The sequence below is a fragment of the Brachyistius frenatus genome, unplaced genomic scaffold, assembly GCF_029030835.1.
Source record: "Brachyistius frenatus isolate BFR_SWC_R1_liver_20210118 unplaced genomic scaffold, ASM2903083v1 Contig_47, whole genome shotgun sequence".
Taxonomy (NCBI): Eukaryota; Metazoa; Chordata; class Actinopteri; family Embiotocidae; genus Brachyistius; species Brachyistius frenatus.
In genome coordinates, this window is record NW_027210646.1 from 2,107,417 (window position 1) to 2,125,812 (window position 18,396).

Here is an 18,396-nt window from a genome sequence, read left to right on the forward strand (position 1 = left end):
CATGCAACACACACACACACACACACACACACACACACACACACACACACACACACACACACACACACACACACACACACACACACACACACACACACACACACACACACACACACAGTAAAAAGATAGGTTAAGAAAATGTAAACAAGCTCATCACCATTTACAAGTTTGATAAACCTGTCTACATATCCTGAGGACTCACTGAGCCCAAAGCAGAGCCACAACACTTCAGATGTCAAAACAGAGAACAAAAGACAATTGCAGTCTGCAGTGTCTTCTAAACATCTAGAGTGTGTCGGCATACATCAGATGTGCGTTCTTATGGAAATGTATATGAATATGCACGCACGGAGAGAAGTAGGACATGCTACTAAAACAGCAATGAGACAAACTTAGTGGAATCGATTCATGCTAGCCTGTGTCAACTGGGTCTATTTTAGTCCACTGGTGGCAGAAGGTGTTTCTGGTGGAAAATGGCTCATGCAGCCATGTCCTGCCTGATGCGTCATGGCTGCCATGTGTTACCACTGCCTGTGATAGGGAGCGCTGGAAAAGTGCTGCTGTGCTTTAACTCAGTAGGTCACGAGCCAAAAGTGGGTCACAAGACATTTGCACATGGATATGGTTGTAATCTATGCGTTGGTAAATGTGCGATTTCAGATATTAGACTTCCCCCTGGAAAAGGTCATCTTTGGTTTCTAAGGAGAAATATTTTAGAATTATGCAAACTGGGGATCTTGGAGAGAAATTATCTGCACAGTTAGACACCTCACTTTTTCACAGTAAACACCAACACGAGTTTAAAAAAAAAAAAATAAAAAAAAAAGAGAGAACATCATTACAAGCAGTGAAAATTCTCTCAGCCAAGCTAAACTGACAACAGCCCATGGTGTATTTGCAATCCAAGTGCATTTGTAGATTCGCCGAGAATAAAAGGTTAAAAAAAAAACAAATTATAGACTTGAGTGACTCAAACCGAAAAGGAACAGTAGCTGAAGGGGACATGGGTTACAGATGAAAATATAAACTGCGTGACACATTTACAGAAACAATGATGATATATGATGATCTGTCCATCTCCTGCTGCCTTTATTTTTAAATCATAACTCTGATTAAGAGTACAAAGCTGCCTAGTGCTGGGAGACTGCTGTGACTGTGTTTCAGTCACAATCAGATTTTCCTTTCTCACAAGGCAAATCAAAAACTGCATTTCGTGTCATTTTAAACCAACTTCAGTCAAACCCATGATGGCTTGTTTTGAAAACAGCACTTCCATTAGAAGCTGTTAAATTCTGATTAAATGAGACTGCTGCCAATGTCACATTTAAATGTAGCCAACTAAATTCAATGATGCAGCAGCGTACTGAACGAAATGATTAGTATTGAATATGAGTAACGGTAACAGGTCCAGACAAACGCACCTCGACTGGAGGGGACAGGCGAGGCAGCACAAACAAACTAAGCTCATTATTTAAATGCCACCTCAGTCGGATAGTGAAGGCTGCGTGAGTGTGCGCAAGACAAACACTGCGTGTGTGTGTGTGTGTGTGTGTGTGATCATACCACGCTGAGCTGCAGTCGGGAGGACACACACAAACACAGAAAGTGGATCTCCCTGTGCAGCAGCACGACACTACACAGGCAGTGACAACACAACAATAGGCCTGTCTGCCTTGTCTCCCCATCTCTCCCCCTGACTGCCGCCTTATATTTCTTCGTCTGCGTCTGACTCAACACCAGTCGCTCATTGTTCTGAAAAAACTCTATCAGGCCTTTGGAGAAACAAAACAAAACGGAAAGCTGTGACAGGCGTAGCTGACCTGCGCTGCAACATTCACCACACCCAGGTGGGAGAATAAACTGAAATGTAAACTGGTGCGGGAAAGCGAGATGGTTTATAGGTACAAAAAGCCACAGCAAGCATATGGTGGAAGAAGTACACAGCATACCTGCTCCTGTGCAGTGTAGGAGCAAAGGAAGAGAACAGATGAGTGCATGAATGGATGAGGAAAAAAGCTCAATGCGCACACACAGATACACAGAGAAGAGTTTGAGAGTTCTGATCAGGCATGTCACGGCAGTCCTGCACGCTTTACCTGGCGGTCACGCTTTCTGGAGGCCAGAGACCAAGATAGCTTGTGATTTGTAAGCTACGTGTCCAAAAGGAAGGGAGGGAGGCAGGTGAGGAGGGGGGAAAAGTGTCATTCAAAAAGAAAAAGATGACATTAGAGCAAGCTTTTTTTTTTGAAGGCAACACCTAAAATGTCCCTCTGGACACAAAGCAAACAGTTAATCAGATATAAGTGGTTTTAGTAAACCAGAGAATTCAACGTCATTAAATTACAATCCAACAGTTATATAAATTCCTACTTTTTTGTTGCATTTTTTTTTAACGTCAACCTCAGATTTTTTGGAGTCTGAAAACTACAGTTTGTTCGATACTGAAAATAACTTCACAGGCTTTTGTTAGTGGCTCTAAATAGGAGCTGCCCTCTCCGTTTCACTCTTACGCGTCTGTCTACATAAACAGAATTCGGTGTGTTTCAGTGACGACGGTTCAACATACTGCTTGATTCTCCATGCGCGCAAAGATAACGTTGAGCATCTGTGTGAGCGTGGCCTTGGCTGTGGTCTGGTTGATGAGGTTCTTGCTGGCCAGGTAGATGTTGTAACATGTGCGGACGGCCTGCAGCACGGTACCTTCGTGGATCTCTATGTGCTGAGAGGTCACTGCTGTCAACAGAGCCTGGAAGACAGAGTAAAGAAATGGAGTTCAAGAGAAGACGGCAAGATGAACTGATGAAAGGGTACAAACATATTCATGCATATAAACATGTGCTTTATTCTATAAATGCTCTGAAAACCTACTGCCTGTGAGACCATTTTTTTTTTTTTTAAGAAAATACCCTGAGTCCTTCTGGTACTTTTCCTGTGTAGAGCTTGGCAATATTTTGTAAAACTTGCCAAGTGTAAAGTCACATTAAGTGACACATCATACACATGAGCCAAAACTTCCAAGTAATAGCAGCATATTTTTTGTGAGAATATTTTTAAACGTGTGTTTCTTTGAGGATTTTCTCCACAGAGCAGCAACACAAAATAACACAAAAAAGGGACAATAAATAATTCACACTAAACTAAAGGCTCACAGGATAAAAAAAAAACAAAAAACAAACTAGTAACATATCAAATCACGAGTATGTGAGCAAAACAGGAATTTAAAAAAAGAAAAAAACATAGCGGCTTAGACACTTTCTTATTGTTGCAGTTGTATCATAATTGATATCTCACTTTTGATGAAACCGATGAATACATTTCACAGGCTACAAGGAATTTAAAGGCTGTTGGAGGTTTTCACGCTCCCACCCAACACTGCCACAGTCAGTAAATCAAGCTATGAAGAAATCTAAAATCTTTGAGTGCTCTTCTACCTAAGTGGCAATTTTGCCAATTCATTCTCAAGCAGCAACGACAAAACAAACTAACCAGAAAGTCCATCTCAAAGAAGAATAAATTACATATTCTATGTTTGCTTCTCCTCGGGGCAGCTCATCCTAGAGCACACTTAAGTCACTTAATATCAATGTACAGTAATTACACTCTTGATTTTGGGATGGAAGATGAGCAAAATGGCAACAGAGTACTAAAAATCTCCACTTTACACTTTAATCAGAGCTGTTAAATTAGTCTTTCCAAATGACATTGATTCACAAGCTAAAATAATAGTTGTCTTTAACAATAATTCAGCAGAATTGTCAGGAGGAACAAAAAGACAGCCACATTTAGTGAATTAATTAGGTCTCAATAAAACTTCATGTCAAAGTGACACAAAGATACAGTGATTCACTTTTCAGAAATAATTGATGGCTAATTAAACATCATAAAGTTGCTGAAGATTTTGTGTAATGAAGTGTGATATTTCAGAAGTCGGCGGCACACCTTAATAATCTGTAGCTGCACGCCCTCATCAGTCTGCGGTCCTTGGAAACAAGCACAGATGGTCTCGATGATCCTGTCGATGAGCTTCTTGCCCGGAGCTGTGCTGTCTGGGGCGCTGCCTGTCAGGTGGCCATACGCTATCAGCTTCTACAAGGCAGATACATATGCAGACACACACGTAAACACACAGACACGCACACTCAGGAACAAATTGTGATGCCTCAGAAATTCTCCTCGTAGATTTCATTGACTTGTCTTTGACTTTGTTTTTGTTATTCACTCCTCAGCAGGACTTGGCTAAGAGCTTCCAAAGATACTGAAAAGGAAGAATGGGCTGCCATACAGAAACACTCAAACATTTGGGGGTCTGCGGTCTGACTTGTCCCGCCACTGACCTGTAAACAGTCGAGCGAGGTGATGACGATGCGGGGACATTTGGACTGACATGCCAGCTCAAACGGCAAGAAGTACTTGTCGGCTTCAATGAAGTTGGTCTTTGATTTGATTGGCGGTAAAGTGCTGGAACCCGATTTGCCATCTCCACTGGGTGGACTAGGGAGGAACCATACAGAAAGGAAAAAAGAAAAAAGAGATAGAGACTGAGAGTTAAACACGGTGATCACACGGTCCAGTCTGTCAACTGGAGTCACTAGAAACGAAGCAGGGTTCACAAATCGGCCTGACACACTCACAATTCCCTCGACATCCGGGCATGACTAACACTGCATGAAAAAGCCAGTGGTAGGAATAGTATGTCTCACTGTACAGAAAGATTTTCTTGTTCCACAGCTGGAACAGGGCATTAAACATGCTAAACCCACAAACAACTTGCCCTTCATGCTGTTCATCAGGGAAAATGCAGAGCAACAAAATCTTTATTACACTAAATTTAATGTGGTGCCTGACGGCTTTTCATTTTTCACTTGATCTCCCTTAGGGAGGAGAGTTAATCCCAGAGGTTTGTGTTTCAGGCCAAGACTTCGCCATGTGTTCATGCTGACAAAGCATCCCGGCTCGCGACAAGTAACTAAAGCTTATATCAAATGATACAGCTATTTTTTCCGAATTTTTAAAGCCCAGACACTATAAAATATGGACCATCGGTTTCAGCAGCCACGGCTCTACAGCATCCTCGAGCACGACCACCACACCCAGACTGCACTTGCTGGGATAAAAGAAGAGCAGAGAAAGAGAGGGAGGGAGGGATGGAGACATATAGAGAAGGAGGGGGTTGCATTGTTTATGTCTTGGCAATGAAAAAGAATGACTTCAGCTCTTTTTAGAGGGACAACCTCACCAAGGATACCAGGGCACGACTACAGAGAGAAACAGAAGATGAGAGGAAGGATGCCTCGTTTAAGTGCCTCGTAAAGGAAGATATGGGGGGGAAATATTATGAAGAGAGCTATATGAAAACGAAAGAGGAAAGAGGCATCAAGTAGCATGAATTAAAGAGCAATTAAAGGGAGCTCAAGAGATGGTGGGGAGAAACAGATGAAGGGAAGAAGTTTGGAGAGACTACTGGAGGAAGGGAACAAGAAAAACACATTACAAGACTTGAACTAAAAACTAAAGGAGAAATCAAAATTAAAGACGATTTAATGAGCTACAAATATACACATAAGCCATTTTCGAAACCTTTTGGACAAATGCATGAAAGTGGAGCTGTGATTCAGCAAAGAGTATCCACTCCCTCAGCTAATGCGCACGGTCTGACCCACTCTCCGTCTCTCTCTGCTAATGTGTTGTGGATCTGCAGGAAGCTCTGCTGCTCGGGCTTATTCCTGGACTTCCTGCTTTATGTCACCCGGCCTGCTCTCTCCCTTATTTCACCCCAATTATTACTGGGCCTGCTTATAAAACATTTTATAGATACGATAAAACTAGGGTTCGATTAGATATCAAAGCCTGCATTGACGTCTCCCTCCTGCTATTGTGTGTGCTTCAACTGAAGCTAGCTGCAGGTAAATTTGTCTGATACGAGAAAATTGAACAGCTTGATAATAAATGTACTATATAATGATAGAATAATTAATACTATGATATATAATTAAATTTTGTATTAAACTAAATATTGAAGCCTAGAGTTTATCCTTCACCTTGGAAACAGGGGCTGAAAAAATTCCAACTGGAACCCTACTTTCCCTTACTATCGCCCCGGAGCTTTCTATCATACCACATGGTCTTCGTTAGTTTATTTAGTTGTCAGAGAACTGCTCAAGCAACAGTGCAACAATAAGCTTATTTGCATTTCTCCCAGCAGTTAGATGAAAGGATCACCACCAGATTAACAGTGATTTTAAGATTCCTGGGAGTTCCTGCACCCAGCCAAGAAATAGTCCAGCTTGCAATGGTGTCTTTCTATATTTCACCATCTGCATGATTTTCAACAAAAAAAAGGATAATATTTAATTTATTACTAAAGTTCAAGGGGTCTGGTTGGTAAATTTTGTTACCTTTGTACACAGCCAGGCAAAATGTTTCCCCCATTTTACAGTCTTTAGTCTAAAGCACCACTTGTGATCTCTACATTCTATCACTATACGTCAGGTGTATTATTTAAATATCCCAGTATTAAAATTTGCTAGGGATTACCAAATGCTAATTCCCATCTAGTTCATTTACCTACTGTATAATTGGTTTGATCCATTAGAAAAATAATGATTTTAAGTAGCAATATGAAATGTACTGTGATAGACATTGCCCCTACTGCTGAAGAAATATGGCCTTGCATGCAACTGTGACTACAAAAAGAGAAGCAATTTAAATAGGACTTGCGGCTCGCAAAAACTGTATTTATATTCATAAGTGGAAAAGCTAGATATTTCCATCTACATAACATGAAAAATTGGTGAGAGTTGTGAAGTAGAAGCATTTGTGTGAGCTGGGTGTGTCTGCAGATATCCTCTACATCTATCTATCACTGATCTATAAGTCCTAACCTAAACCTTGGATGGAATTGTGTTTTGCTGAATTTAATAAGGAGAGAATGAAGAACCTGGAGAGAAATAATGAGGGAGAGAGGGACGGTGCATGAGAGGGAAAAAAGGGGGGGGGGATAGACAAGTATAGGAAGAGGGAAATAAAAATGAGTCGGCAAGAGGAATAAAGGATGGGAAGAGGAGAGATGGCACTCATGCTATGTTTCATTCCACAGCTTGTTCCCAAGCACCACACACACACACACACACACACGCAAATATAAACATGCACACACACATGCAGTCAAAAACTAGTGCAGCATGAGGCAGGGCTTTATGAAGAAAGCCATTAATGAGAAGGCAAAGGGCTGTTGGGAAGAGGCCAGGCAGAGAGACACAAGCACACACTAGCGGGCTTTACACACACACACACACACACACACACACACACACACACACACACACACACACACACACACACACACACACACACACACACACACACACACACACACACACACACACACACACACACACACACACACACACACACACACACACACACACACACTAGTCTGAACACAGCAGAAAGCAACAGAAAGCAACAGAAAGCAACAGAAAGGCCTGCAACTGAGCCATGAATTTTACAGTGCCTGAACATGCTGAGAAGCAAAACCCATTACATGACCCATGTCCACTTATTGTGTTACATAATTCATTAATTGCTTACCTTAATTTTTCTGATTCCTCTTTGATTTCCTCTGAAAGAGACAAAAAAAAAACAAGAGAGGGCATGTTAAATTCCTGTATGGGCCTTGGGAATGCAAATCCTACAGCATGTTACTCAGCTAATGACACCGTGGGGAGTAGAGAACATATCAGGCCCTGGCAGCATGGAGGAGTCGACGTATTTATAGTGGACGGTTTTCAGACAGAAAAAAAAAACTTCTGAATGTACAACTTCAGTGTTTATGCACATCAGATCACATGTTTTTTTTCAGAGCCTTTTAGGAAGCTGACGTTGTGTCTGTGTGTGTGTGTGTGTGTGTGTGTGTGTGTTGGCAGAGGATTAGGCTACATGCTGCACACCACTTACGGCAAATACCTGCAAACATCTGATACGTTTGCAGTCTTGCTGCCAGTTAAAAGAGTAGGTTTTCAGACACACATGCATTGAAAGTATACAAGTGGATGTGTTCACTCTGAAGCTTTGTGTTTTTACGCATGAATGCTCGTGTCGTCATGGTGACGGTCTCGTTTACATCCCAGCAACGAGAGAGAGAGGAGAGGAGCCGGGTTAATGTATTGCCTCAGCTGCAGCACAGTTCCCAAAAATGTAATCATTATTCACTCTGCGCCGTGTCCGTGAGCCAGGCCAACATTTGTGTTTATTTCACAGATCTCCAGGCATGAAAGCAGTTGTATGAACTTGCTGAGCAGAAAAAAAAAGAGAGACAGTCACACAGAGGGAGGGATGAGAGTGAGGGAGAGACAGAAATAGAGCTAGAGAGAGCGAAAGAGAGGCCAATTGGTACTAGACATTAAAGCGAGCCTTCAATGAGGAAGCTTTTAAAAACACAGTGGCAATCGGCAAAGTCCTCTCAGAATTGCACCAGCTCTGCGATGGTTGTGAAAAACCCCAGTAATGCAATGACAGCTCAATTATTTCCCTGCTGGAAGGCTAACGGTCCTTTCAAAGAAATCCACTTGGCGAGAATATTTAGCACTCAACACTCCGTGGAATTAAATTAAAGCTGGTTTCAACCGTGTTTTACTGTACTGCCCATGAGAGGAAGAAGAGTATAGAAGAGACAAACCCTGTGTTCCAATATCCACAGTACCATACTATTTAGTATGCCAAAAAAAATATTCAGTATGTCCCAATACTTAGTATGTTAGACGTAGGATGCCAAAAGTACCAGGATGTCGTACTACATCCAGTCGTATTTTGCAGTATGCAGGCCAGCATGCTACTCGAGCTGTTCTGACCAACAATCTTTGCGCAGCCAAAGATACGTCACATCTACTGAGGCGCCGAGACAGTTGGTGACGCGAATGCTCCAAATGGCCTCCGTTTTCTTTTTACTACAAACATCGCGCTACGGATCGCAACAGATATGACAAAGTGGGTCAAAGTTCAAGACGCATTTTTATGATGATGCAACAATAGATACTTTTTAAGGGTAGCTGTAGTCCGTATTAAAAGTAAAAAGAAATAGTATGCGATTGGGAACGCAGGGAAAGTCTTTGATTTGGGACTGTCTGATGCTAATTTACACATCTGTTACATATGCAGTCACAACTGGTCTACAGGACTTGTGTGAAACTCCTCGGTGTCCCTGTTGATCCAAACCGGACATGAGATCAAAGCAATCATCATCCTGTCATCTTTTGAGGCAGACCAAAGAACAAACCCAATCCTTTAGTTCTGAGCTGTAACGTGAGTGTGCATTAACCTGTGTGGTATTAGACAGAATCTGAGAGTAGTTGTCAAATTAGAAAGAGATGATAAAGTCTGTAGATGAATTTTTTTGTTGTTTTGCCAATAAAATATCCAAAAGCTAAAAATGATGTGCTGACACTGCTTTTGTTGTGAACAGTCAAAAAACCCCAAATATAAAAAAATACAATGACAAAATAGAGAAAAGCAGTTAATCCACAAATCTTGTAAGCTGTGAACAGCCAATAGTAAAATAGTATGATTAATTCATCAGAATGCAACGATTATTTTCAGTCTTTAGATTAATTGATTAATTGTTTGGCCTGCAATACTGCCCTGCACTGGGGTAGTGACCAAATTGACATTCAAACGTTTTGTTTCGTTAACACTTTAAAGGCCAAATGTATTCTTTTCCAAAACATGAGCAAAAAATAAATAAATTTGGAAACCCAGCAAACCTTTTAATTTACAAACCTTGTTTCAGCTCTGCCAGTCAATTGATTCAAACATGTCATGTCAATGAAGTGAGAAATTTGAGTTGAGTTGACATTCCAACCTTTCTGGTAAATGCACTGAATTTAGAGCCTCTAATCGATTGAATCTAAATCATGCTTGACCTGAAATGGACGGAGAGGCAGCACTCAATATGAAATGAATGCAGCCGTCTGAAGCTGACAGACTCATTCAGTCACTGTTCATAAGGCATTGGATTAAAGGAAGCAAACACACACGGAGATATGAGCGATACAAATGCATCGAGGTGTCGAAGTGGATGTGCTGAGAGATGACGGACATCACCAATGAACTTGTCATAATGATTGCAAGTTCCTCTCCAGACACGTTTTAACATGTATATACAGTAAAATACTCTAATTTGACTAATAATTTCAGTCTGATTTTGTCTTGTATAAAATCCTTAAAATTTGCAACACGGTGGTGCAGCGGTTAAGAAGGTTTACAGTGTTATAAAAGAGAGTAAAGCTGCAAAATATCATAGTTAAGAAGTGGTTTTGTGGTTTTAATTCATAAGTGACCTGAACAATTATTTAGCTATCTAAATTATTGTTGATCCACTAATAAATTAATAGTAACTAATACTTGTTTCTACACAAATTGTCATAATCATAAACACTGTGTTCTTATTTACCTTGAATATTCATCAGTCACCTGACTCTGTTGTTCCTTTGTTCCTCTTAAACTTGAAGATTCTTAACAACCAATCAGCTCCTGAGTTTTCTTCACCAAAGTGAATAATCGGCACAGTCTGATTGTTTTTAATCTCTTCCAGCTAACCAATCACTTTAACTGCAGTGCAAGACAAAGCCAGACATCACAGACAATGGACCCAAGAGAATACAGTGTAATATCAGACAGTATAACCCACTACAGTGGGAAAAGAAGCTGAATAAACCTGCCACTCTCTTGCTTTGCTTATTGTCTGAGTAAGTCTGCAGGTCTAAAGTTATAGGATGTGTGAAATCATAAACATGCACTGACCTCAGGCTATTCCGCTTTCATGTCAAATGATTGCGGCTGCAATCAGATTTATGCAAATGTCACATAAGAAGACAGGTGGCGGGAATACAGGCAGATACAGTTTGATAGGAGGGATGGGGATTGTCAGATTGACTGTGTAAGTAACCGTCAGATAATTAGTTCAGTGCGTCAGGAGCGTGGATGAGGAATTGTCATCCCGGGATTTGAACGGCGAAACCATAGCAACGGGGGACAGTGGTGATGGTGATGAGAAGGTACAGAAATATAATAAGTATATTTTTATATATATATATATATATATTTTTAATATATTTTGTATATATACTTTTTATAATAAATAAAAATAAGTGCCCGGTACCCCTGGGACTTTGTGCAGACACAAGTTGCAAATGAAAGTTGTGGAAAACTATGACTGCTCTGTCAGTTATCGGTTTTAAAACAGAGTTACACCGTGCAGACAAACGGCGGGACGCAGGGAAGATGAACGAGTGAGACTAAAAGACTCACAAACCTGAACAGTCATTTTCACCATCCTAGCCAAGATATCATAGTCTGTCCTCTCAAATGTTGCTCTGAATTAACTTCTTTCCTTCTATACAAACTATCGTGATCCCAGAAAAAGTAGCCTTTTGTCACTTATTTACCCACTCGCTCTCTCCCGTTATTACAGCTCTGCAACGGTCATACTAAATACTGCTGACCTTGAAGACGGCAGTTTCCATGCCTTAGTTTGTCTCGGGGTCCTTGTATAATCAAAAGAGAAACAACGACAGCAGTAGCTGAGGTTCATTGGAGCGGGTACAACCTCCTCCACTCTGCTGTCACGCAGGACGTCAGTGATACAGATACAACTCGCCACTTTTCAATCGAATGAGGCTCCATGAAAAAGACCAGGGGACCACAAAGAGGCTTTTGTGAGTCAAAAAATGAAACATCATGAAACATACAGCCACAAAGTCCAAAATTGGTGTATTCATTGCAAAAATGTCCTTTACTCTCCTGTTATATCTTAAAAGTATCCTTTGTTGGATGTCAAAGTAATTTTGTGAAAACGAGTACACAGCAATGCCATTTCATTTGTCTAAACTGAGTCCAAGAAACTGGGAACACCGTGTTAATAAAAATAAATTGCTATAACTTTTTAATAATAACACGTATCACTGAATTACAGTCTTGATTTTGGCGTACCATTAGCATCGTTGGAGTCTTGATGCTTCAGCAGGTGAGAAACTGATTACAGCTACACTCCCTTGCCCGCAGGAAATTCCCCTTAAAACCACTGAGGCTAAAACACTTTAACCCTGCCTTTGCCAAAACCTCATTGGCGTAGTGGCATACAAAAGACATGTATTTCATTGACGGAGAATAGCCGTCCTGCTCTCCAGTGAGCCATAACCCAACACAGAGTCCAACACAGTCTCTGACAGCTCCACATGTAAGAGAGCAAGCAGCCCGCTGTAAGCCCTGAATCACCTCAACCATTTTTTCTGTACTTTCTCCTCTTACCCTGACTTTGACCCAGATCCTGACAGTAGATGACAGTAAGACATTAAATGAGCCTTAATGTCAAAGTCCCCCTTGGAGACAGTCATTTTAGGAATACACTTGTCTCTCATCATGAAGAGTCAACTGGGTCAACTACAAGTAGAAATTTCCTGTTTCTCTGTTAGTATCATTGCATAGATGAGCAGCTAACCCCTCCTATCCACACCAAAGTCAGTGTAGATAGTTTAGCGTGAGGCTATATACCCTGAGGTTGTCATCTATTCAAGTGCCCCCCCACCTCTTAAAGCTGTCTCTAAGCTGCTGGGGAGAAGGTCAGTCAAAAGCTGGCTAATCATTTCTCTACTCTGCTCTGGACTGAATGCCGTCTCCAAGCCTGTATGAAGGCAAGAGTGGCTAGAGGGAGATTTGGGAGAGGGAGGTGCTAGCAGGAGCACAAAATGGACATTCATGAGGGCTTAAGGAGAAGGCGGGCGCGCGCGCGCGCACACACACACACACACACACACACACACACACACACACACACACACACACACACACACACACACACACACACACACACACACACACACACACACACACACACACACACACACACACACACACACACACACACAAGTCAGATACTTTCCCTCAGTCAAATGATATTGTAGCACCTACATTACAATTTTAACAGCCTCCTGATGAAAACAAAAAAAAACCTTCCTGATATTCAGAAAACATTCACCTCAGCCTCAGCTGTTGTCGACTAACCATGACAACTTGCTGAGTCACTGCTACCAAACATTACAACAAGGTTTATTTATGAAACGATACATATTATTGCATCTCTGTGTCTAGTGAAGAGAGCTGTGCACAAACATCTCTGTATATCAGAGCCTTGGCGGCAGACTTATTAAAGCAAACATAATAGCCTCGTTCCCTGCGCACAACAAAGTCTGATATACGACACCTGCATGGCAACACCGTCTGTGAAAAATACACGAGATGACGACAACATCAAGAGACGAGCTTCAGTGCCTCAGCCTGAAGTCAGCTCACGCAAAACAACCAAACGCCAGCGCTGTAGAGCACGGCTACAATCTTGCACGTACATGAGAAGAGCATGAGCATGCATGGCACACGTGTGATTAGTACTCTACCGTAAATAGACGGCAGGCCATAAATGTGTATGTAAAGAGTGCTGAAAACTGATGAGGAGGGTAACCATTATTCTGTGAGATACAGGCACAACAAGCTCACAGCTTCAGGTGACAGTCTGACTGAGATGCTAAGATAAGCACCGCCTGATCTCAAGAAAAAGACAGCAACAGCACACTCAATCGCTGAAGTTGACAGCAAGCGGAGACAGATTTCTGCAGTGTTTGATATAATATGTGTTTCAAAGGGGCTTATCAGTGATCCCCTTCAATCACACTTACTCTGAGCTACAGCAAAAGCTGATCATGGCTTGGATATCAACGGCACAATGGGGTAGTCAGCCTCTTAGCATGCAAATATGCGGCTACAATAGATCAGGCTGATGAATCAGCAAGGGAAGTATTTGATAACCTGGAGAGGTTAGAAGCAGGATTGCAGCAGGGTTACCGGTTCAAATCCCTGGAATATCGAGAGGAAAATCTCAGCAAAGATTGGATGAGCAATGTTATTCCCTCCTGTAGCACCTACTACTGAAACAGAGTGCCAATGAGCACAGCAGTTCACACCCTACTGCTCAAAATACGAGTCTTATTTACTGTATACATGTAAACAGTGTTGGTAAAAGATGAACATGAATATTCATTAAATCTCCACTGAATAAATAAACAGTGTACCGAGGCATAGGGCTACACTGCATGTGCTAGGCTAGGGGGTTCAGCTACATATGATGGTGCATTTCTGAAAATACGACCTCCATTAACACATGCAAGCAGAATGGCAGTCCGCTTTCATCATGCATCACATCAAAGCCAAACTGCTTCTGGAGGCAGCATGGCAAAACAACCTGCTCTCTGTCTCCCACTGCAGCCGGGAGCGGCTTGCAGGCTAACTTGAGCCTCCCTCTGCCTGGCCACCACCCTGCCCGAGTGCCGTGACAAAGCATTCCTCAGCCAGCAGCAGCTGCACAGCAACCTGCTGGGAGTGTCCGCGACGGGGACGACGGCTCGCGACAACCATTAGCGCTGCATTCACGGGTCCTCTGCACTCCTCGGGTGTGCTTGGGTTCATGTAAAGTATATTGTCCAACAGTACATTTGAGCAACTGTAATGCAAACAGTTACATTTGATGCAAGAACATAATGATGGCTTCAAAATATCTTACCTGAAAATAGATGATGTCATTTCGGGTTTGTTTCTCTAAATTGAACCTAAACAGGCCTATAAGGTTTGAGAGTGTGCTGTGAGGCAATGACGCCGCCCGCTCCATTGTTAGGGACAGAAAAGAGGCTGCAGCAGGTGCTAGGTGGTGCAAAATAAAGTGAAGTACACACAGAAAGAGATCTGTTTGGAATATCAACAAACATTCGCGACACAGTGAGCTCTGACATTTTCCTCCTCTGCCAGCCTATTTTGCTTTTCGGCTATGCAAAGCATTATGCAGTTCAATAATTCTTCATGTTAGTGTTACTAGCTGCAAATATGTGCATCTACTGTATGAACCTAGAATTAAGCGGCACACATAATAAATAATATATTAACACGACAGATTGGTGAGATATGCTTGAGAGCTTACTGGCCACGGAAAATGTAGCTTGCTGCATCACAGCATTCATACCGTGTTGTGCAAAGGCTACAAAAGTATTTTGGTGCATCTATAGACAGTGATATGCCTGTGTGGTTCTGTTGAGTATGTCTGGAGATAATTTGTATTCATCCTAAGCATGAACAATAGAGAAATACAACTGCAGCCCCTCTGAGGTGCAGTAATTCTGCAAAATGTTGCAGCAATGGAGGCAAAGCGACTGTTATTTCAACCCAGGGCGGCTCTGCTTTCTCTGCTGGCTGACGCGTCCTGCCAGTGTGGACACTTAATTTAAAATTAACTAGCTGCTATTCATTTGTTCGAGCAACCCTGCAGGTCTTTTGCAAAGCTGAGTGTAAGTAATAGGGTTTGGATTTTTAAAAGTGTAAAAACACCTGCAGTGCAATTTGTTTCAATTAATAAGTCAGTCAAAAAGTTGGGAAAGAAGAGAAGATATCTTTTATCAAAGCCTAGAGTGCTGTCTGTTAAAGTATCCTTATCCACTTACCCAACTCTTTCCTAAGCTCATCTAAAAGGTATCGTCATTTAGAGTACACTGCAACAGTGTTTACAGCAGGTAGAGCTTTGCAATGACAAGCCTGGAAGGCTGCACTCACCTGGGCAAATATTCTTGCCAACTAAAGCCGTTGGATCAACACTAATTCAATAAGTAGACGTTCTGCCAGCAAGTTGTTCACGCACACAGAATCACAATCAAACATGCACACGCAGTGCACACATCTAATGCGCATGCACACACCCAAAAAAAATCTCATGAGAGCACTAACATTTCATCAATTAAGACACAGCACAGCCTGCTACACTGGTGGGAGGGAGAGAGATAAACAGACAGCTCTCTGGAGACGCTCTGCAATACGTCACAAGAACAGCAGCAAGACAACAGCTCACTGGGAGGGGACGGTGGGTTCAGACACAGTGAGGAGGGAAAAGGGGGGAAAGTGAGGGGAAGCAGGGACAAGGACGAGCCCGGCTTCCAAAGAAAATCAGCTTCATAAACCCGTCTTTCGCCCTACAATTTTTGTCCATGTGCAGTCTGAGTATGTGTTCTCATATGACAAGGCCTCATTTCACATTTAAGTATGGTTTGGTTTCCTGCACCACAGAAGGAATACCAGAAATGCATTCAGGAGTGGAAAGAGAGAAGGAAAACATAAAGGATTTCAATGCATCTTAATCATCCTTTGGGTAGATCTGAAATTTGCAATATAACACAACATTCCTTCCTAATAGGCTTCCAGCAATATCTAGACATACACACAGGACGGTTTAGAGATCATCCTCGGACTCAGTTTCCATTACCTGAGAGAGGAGCAAGAGGCTAAGAAAGGGCAACCCGCCTCCTGCAGTACCATTTCCATTTCAAAGAGTTAAGAGCCCATTTGCATCCGGCATGGATCCTGTGCCTGGCACTGACCACACCATATGCAGCATTCAGCTAAAATTCAATTCAGGGCCTGATTGCTTTTACCTCAACACAAAGGTGGTCACAGTGTCTGTCTCTCTAGATATGGACCACCGACAGTGCAGAGAAAATATCAAGCGTGTCCTTGGGACTAAAATGGATATAAACTGTGAAATTATGATGGTGTGTGTGATGTAAAATGTAAAAGTTTTATCTTCATTCAGTGCAACATTGACATAATTATCCAGGCTGTGAACATGAATCATTGGTGTATTCATTAATAATGCAACAGCACTTTTTTGACAGCAGTTTAGAACAAGATCATGTCCACAGACATAATAATAAAGTCCACGCTAAACCACTAAGATTGGCTAATCTGAGGATGAACTGGTATGTCTGCACCTCCTACCAAACATAGATAAACATGGGACAGCTGCGACCATCCGGGAGAGCCTGAGAAAAATCAGACCTCTGACATTGCTATTGTCCAAGATGAGAGGAGAGGTTGCACAGCAGTAATTACATTTGATGGGGAAGAAGGAAACACTGTCAGAGGTTGTCTGGGCTACCTAATCGCGTGTGCACTCGTATGTGCACCTGCATGTGTGCTTTATGTCTGTCTGTCTGTCTGTCTGTCTGTGTGTGTGTGTGTGTGTGTGTGTGTGTGTGTGTGTGTGTGTGTGTGTGTGTGTGTGTGTGTGTGTGTGTGTGTGTGTGTGTGTGTGTGTGTGTGTGTGTGTGTGCAACCCTCTCATTGGCACTTGCATAAGCCCTCGTCTAATAACTTGTCTCACTCCCATGGCTGAATCAAGGCTCTCGTTTTCCAGCCAAAAAGTCACAAAGCTCTCTGCCGCCACAAGGCCTTGATTACTCAGCTGTTGGTTTTGTTATTGAAATGAATTCATCTTTAATAAATCCACTGCGGACACATGATTTGGCACTTTCCTGCTCTACCGTTATGAATAGCTCGTTTTGTCCTATGAAATGGGGCTATTCTAATTGTGCAGGGCTGTGCTGCTCGAGCTGGAGATAAATAGCGAGTCAAAGAAAGATAAATACAAAATGTAGTGTTAACTGCATCATCCACAACTCATTCAGCCAAAGAGTCCTTTTCTAATCATACCTGCCCTCTTCTACCGACCCTTAGCGGCAAGGCATGATGGAGTAAACCGTCACTCAAGTGTTCTATGTGAGCACTACTTTCTCAATCCTTAAAAACTGACTTAAACAACCCCTACAGTAATCAACTCTGAAAGTTTCCGGTTTTTCGTCACAGTATTTAAGCTTTATTGCTTTATAAGCTAATGAAGATAACATCATTTTGGACTTTACACGTGTAGGTTCACAAATAAGAAGGAACTAGCCCAGCAAGATATATAAAAGCCAACCAATGCAAAATCAGCAAATATACAGCGATGGACACTTTGCAGAAGCATAAAGAGAACAGCGGTGTCAGAGAGTCTCACTGTCAGTAATAAAACGTAAAGCACAATAAATATACAATATACAACTTCTTTAGGCACTGGTGAGCAGCATTCACAGTAATCCAATAAAGATATAAAATCTGCCAAATGCAAGTGTTTCCTTGCCTGGAGGAAGAAACCGGGTTTAATCCCAAAAAACTAATTGAATCCAAATTTTAGCTTGGAAACAAGGTTTTCAGTGTGTGATATGAATACAAGTTTTGACAATAATAATAATAATAATAATAATACCTGAATACCCATATGCTGTGAGCATTTCATTATCATTGCCTTGAGGAGTGGAGATCACTGTATCATCTGTATAAAAGTGGAATCCAGCATTTGATAAATTATCACAAAGATTATCAACCTATATGGAGAAAAACCCTGGGGCACAACACCGTATTTTTTCCATGTTATCTCAATTATGACACAGAGTAATGACGCAGAGTAACATTTGGGTTGATCAAATCACAGATGGGATG

General features: G+C 41.8%; 1 protein-coding gene across 2 annotated transcripts in view; it reads right to left on the bottom strand.

Moving 5' to 3' along the window:
- arfgef1 (ADP-ribosylation factor guanine nucleotide-exchange factor 1 (brefeldin A-inhibited)) overlaps positions 1 to 18,396 on the bottom strand; it is a 47,581-nt gene that overhangs the window by 22,937 nt on the left and 6,248 nt on the right. The window contains exons 2-6 of one of the 2 annotated variants that reach the window (XM_069703676.1): positions 7,591 to 7,621; positions 4,335 to 4,491; positions 3,940 to 4,086; positions 2,567 to 2,746; positions 2,097 to 2,150 (exon numbers count right to left, since the gene is read on the bottom strand). In XM_069703676.1, the coding sequence (XP_069559777.1) occupies positions 2,097 to 2,150; positions 2,567 to 2,746; positions 3,940 to 4,086; positions 4,335 to 4,491; positions 7,591 to 7,621 (569 nt within the window). The remainder of the gene's footprint in view (positions 1 to 2,096; positions 2,151 to 2,566; positions 2,747 to 3,939; positions 4,087 to 4,334; positions 4,492 to 7,590; positions 7,622 to 18,396) is intronic. The other variant, XM_069703677.1, reaches the window with a different exon arrangement.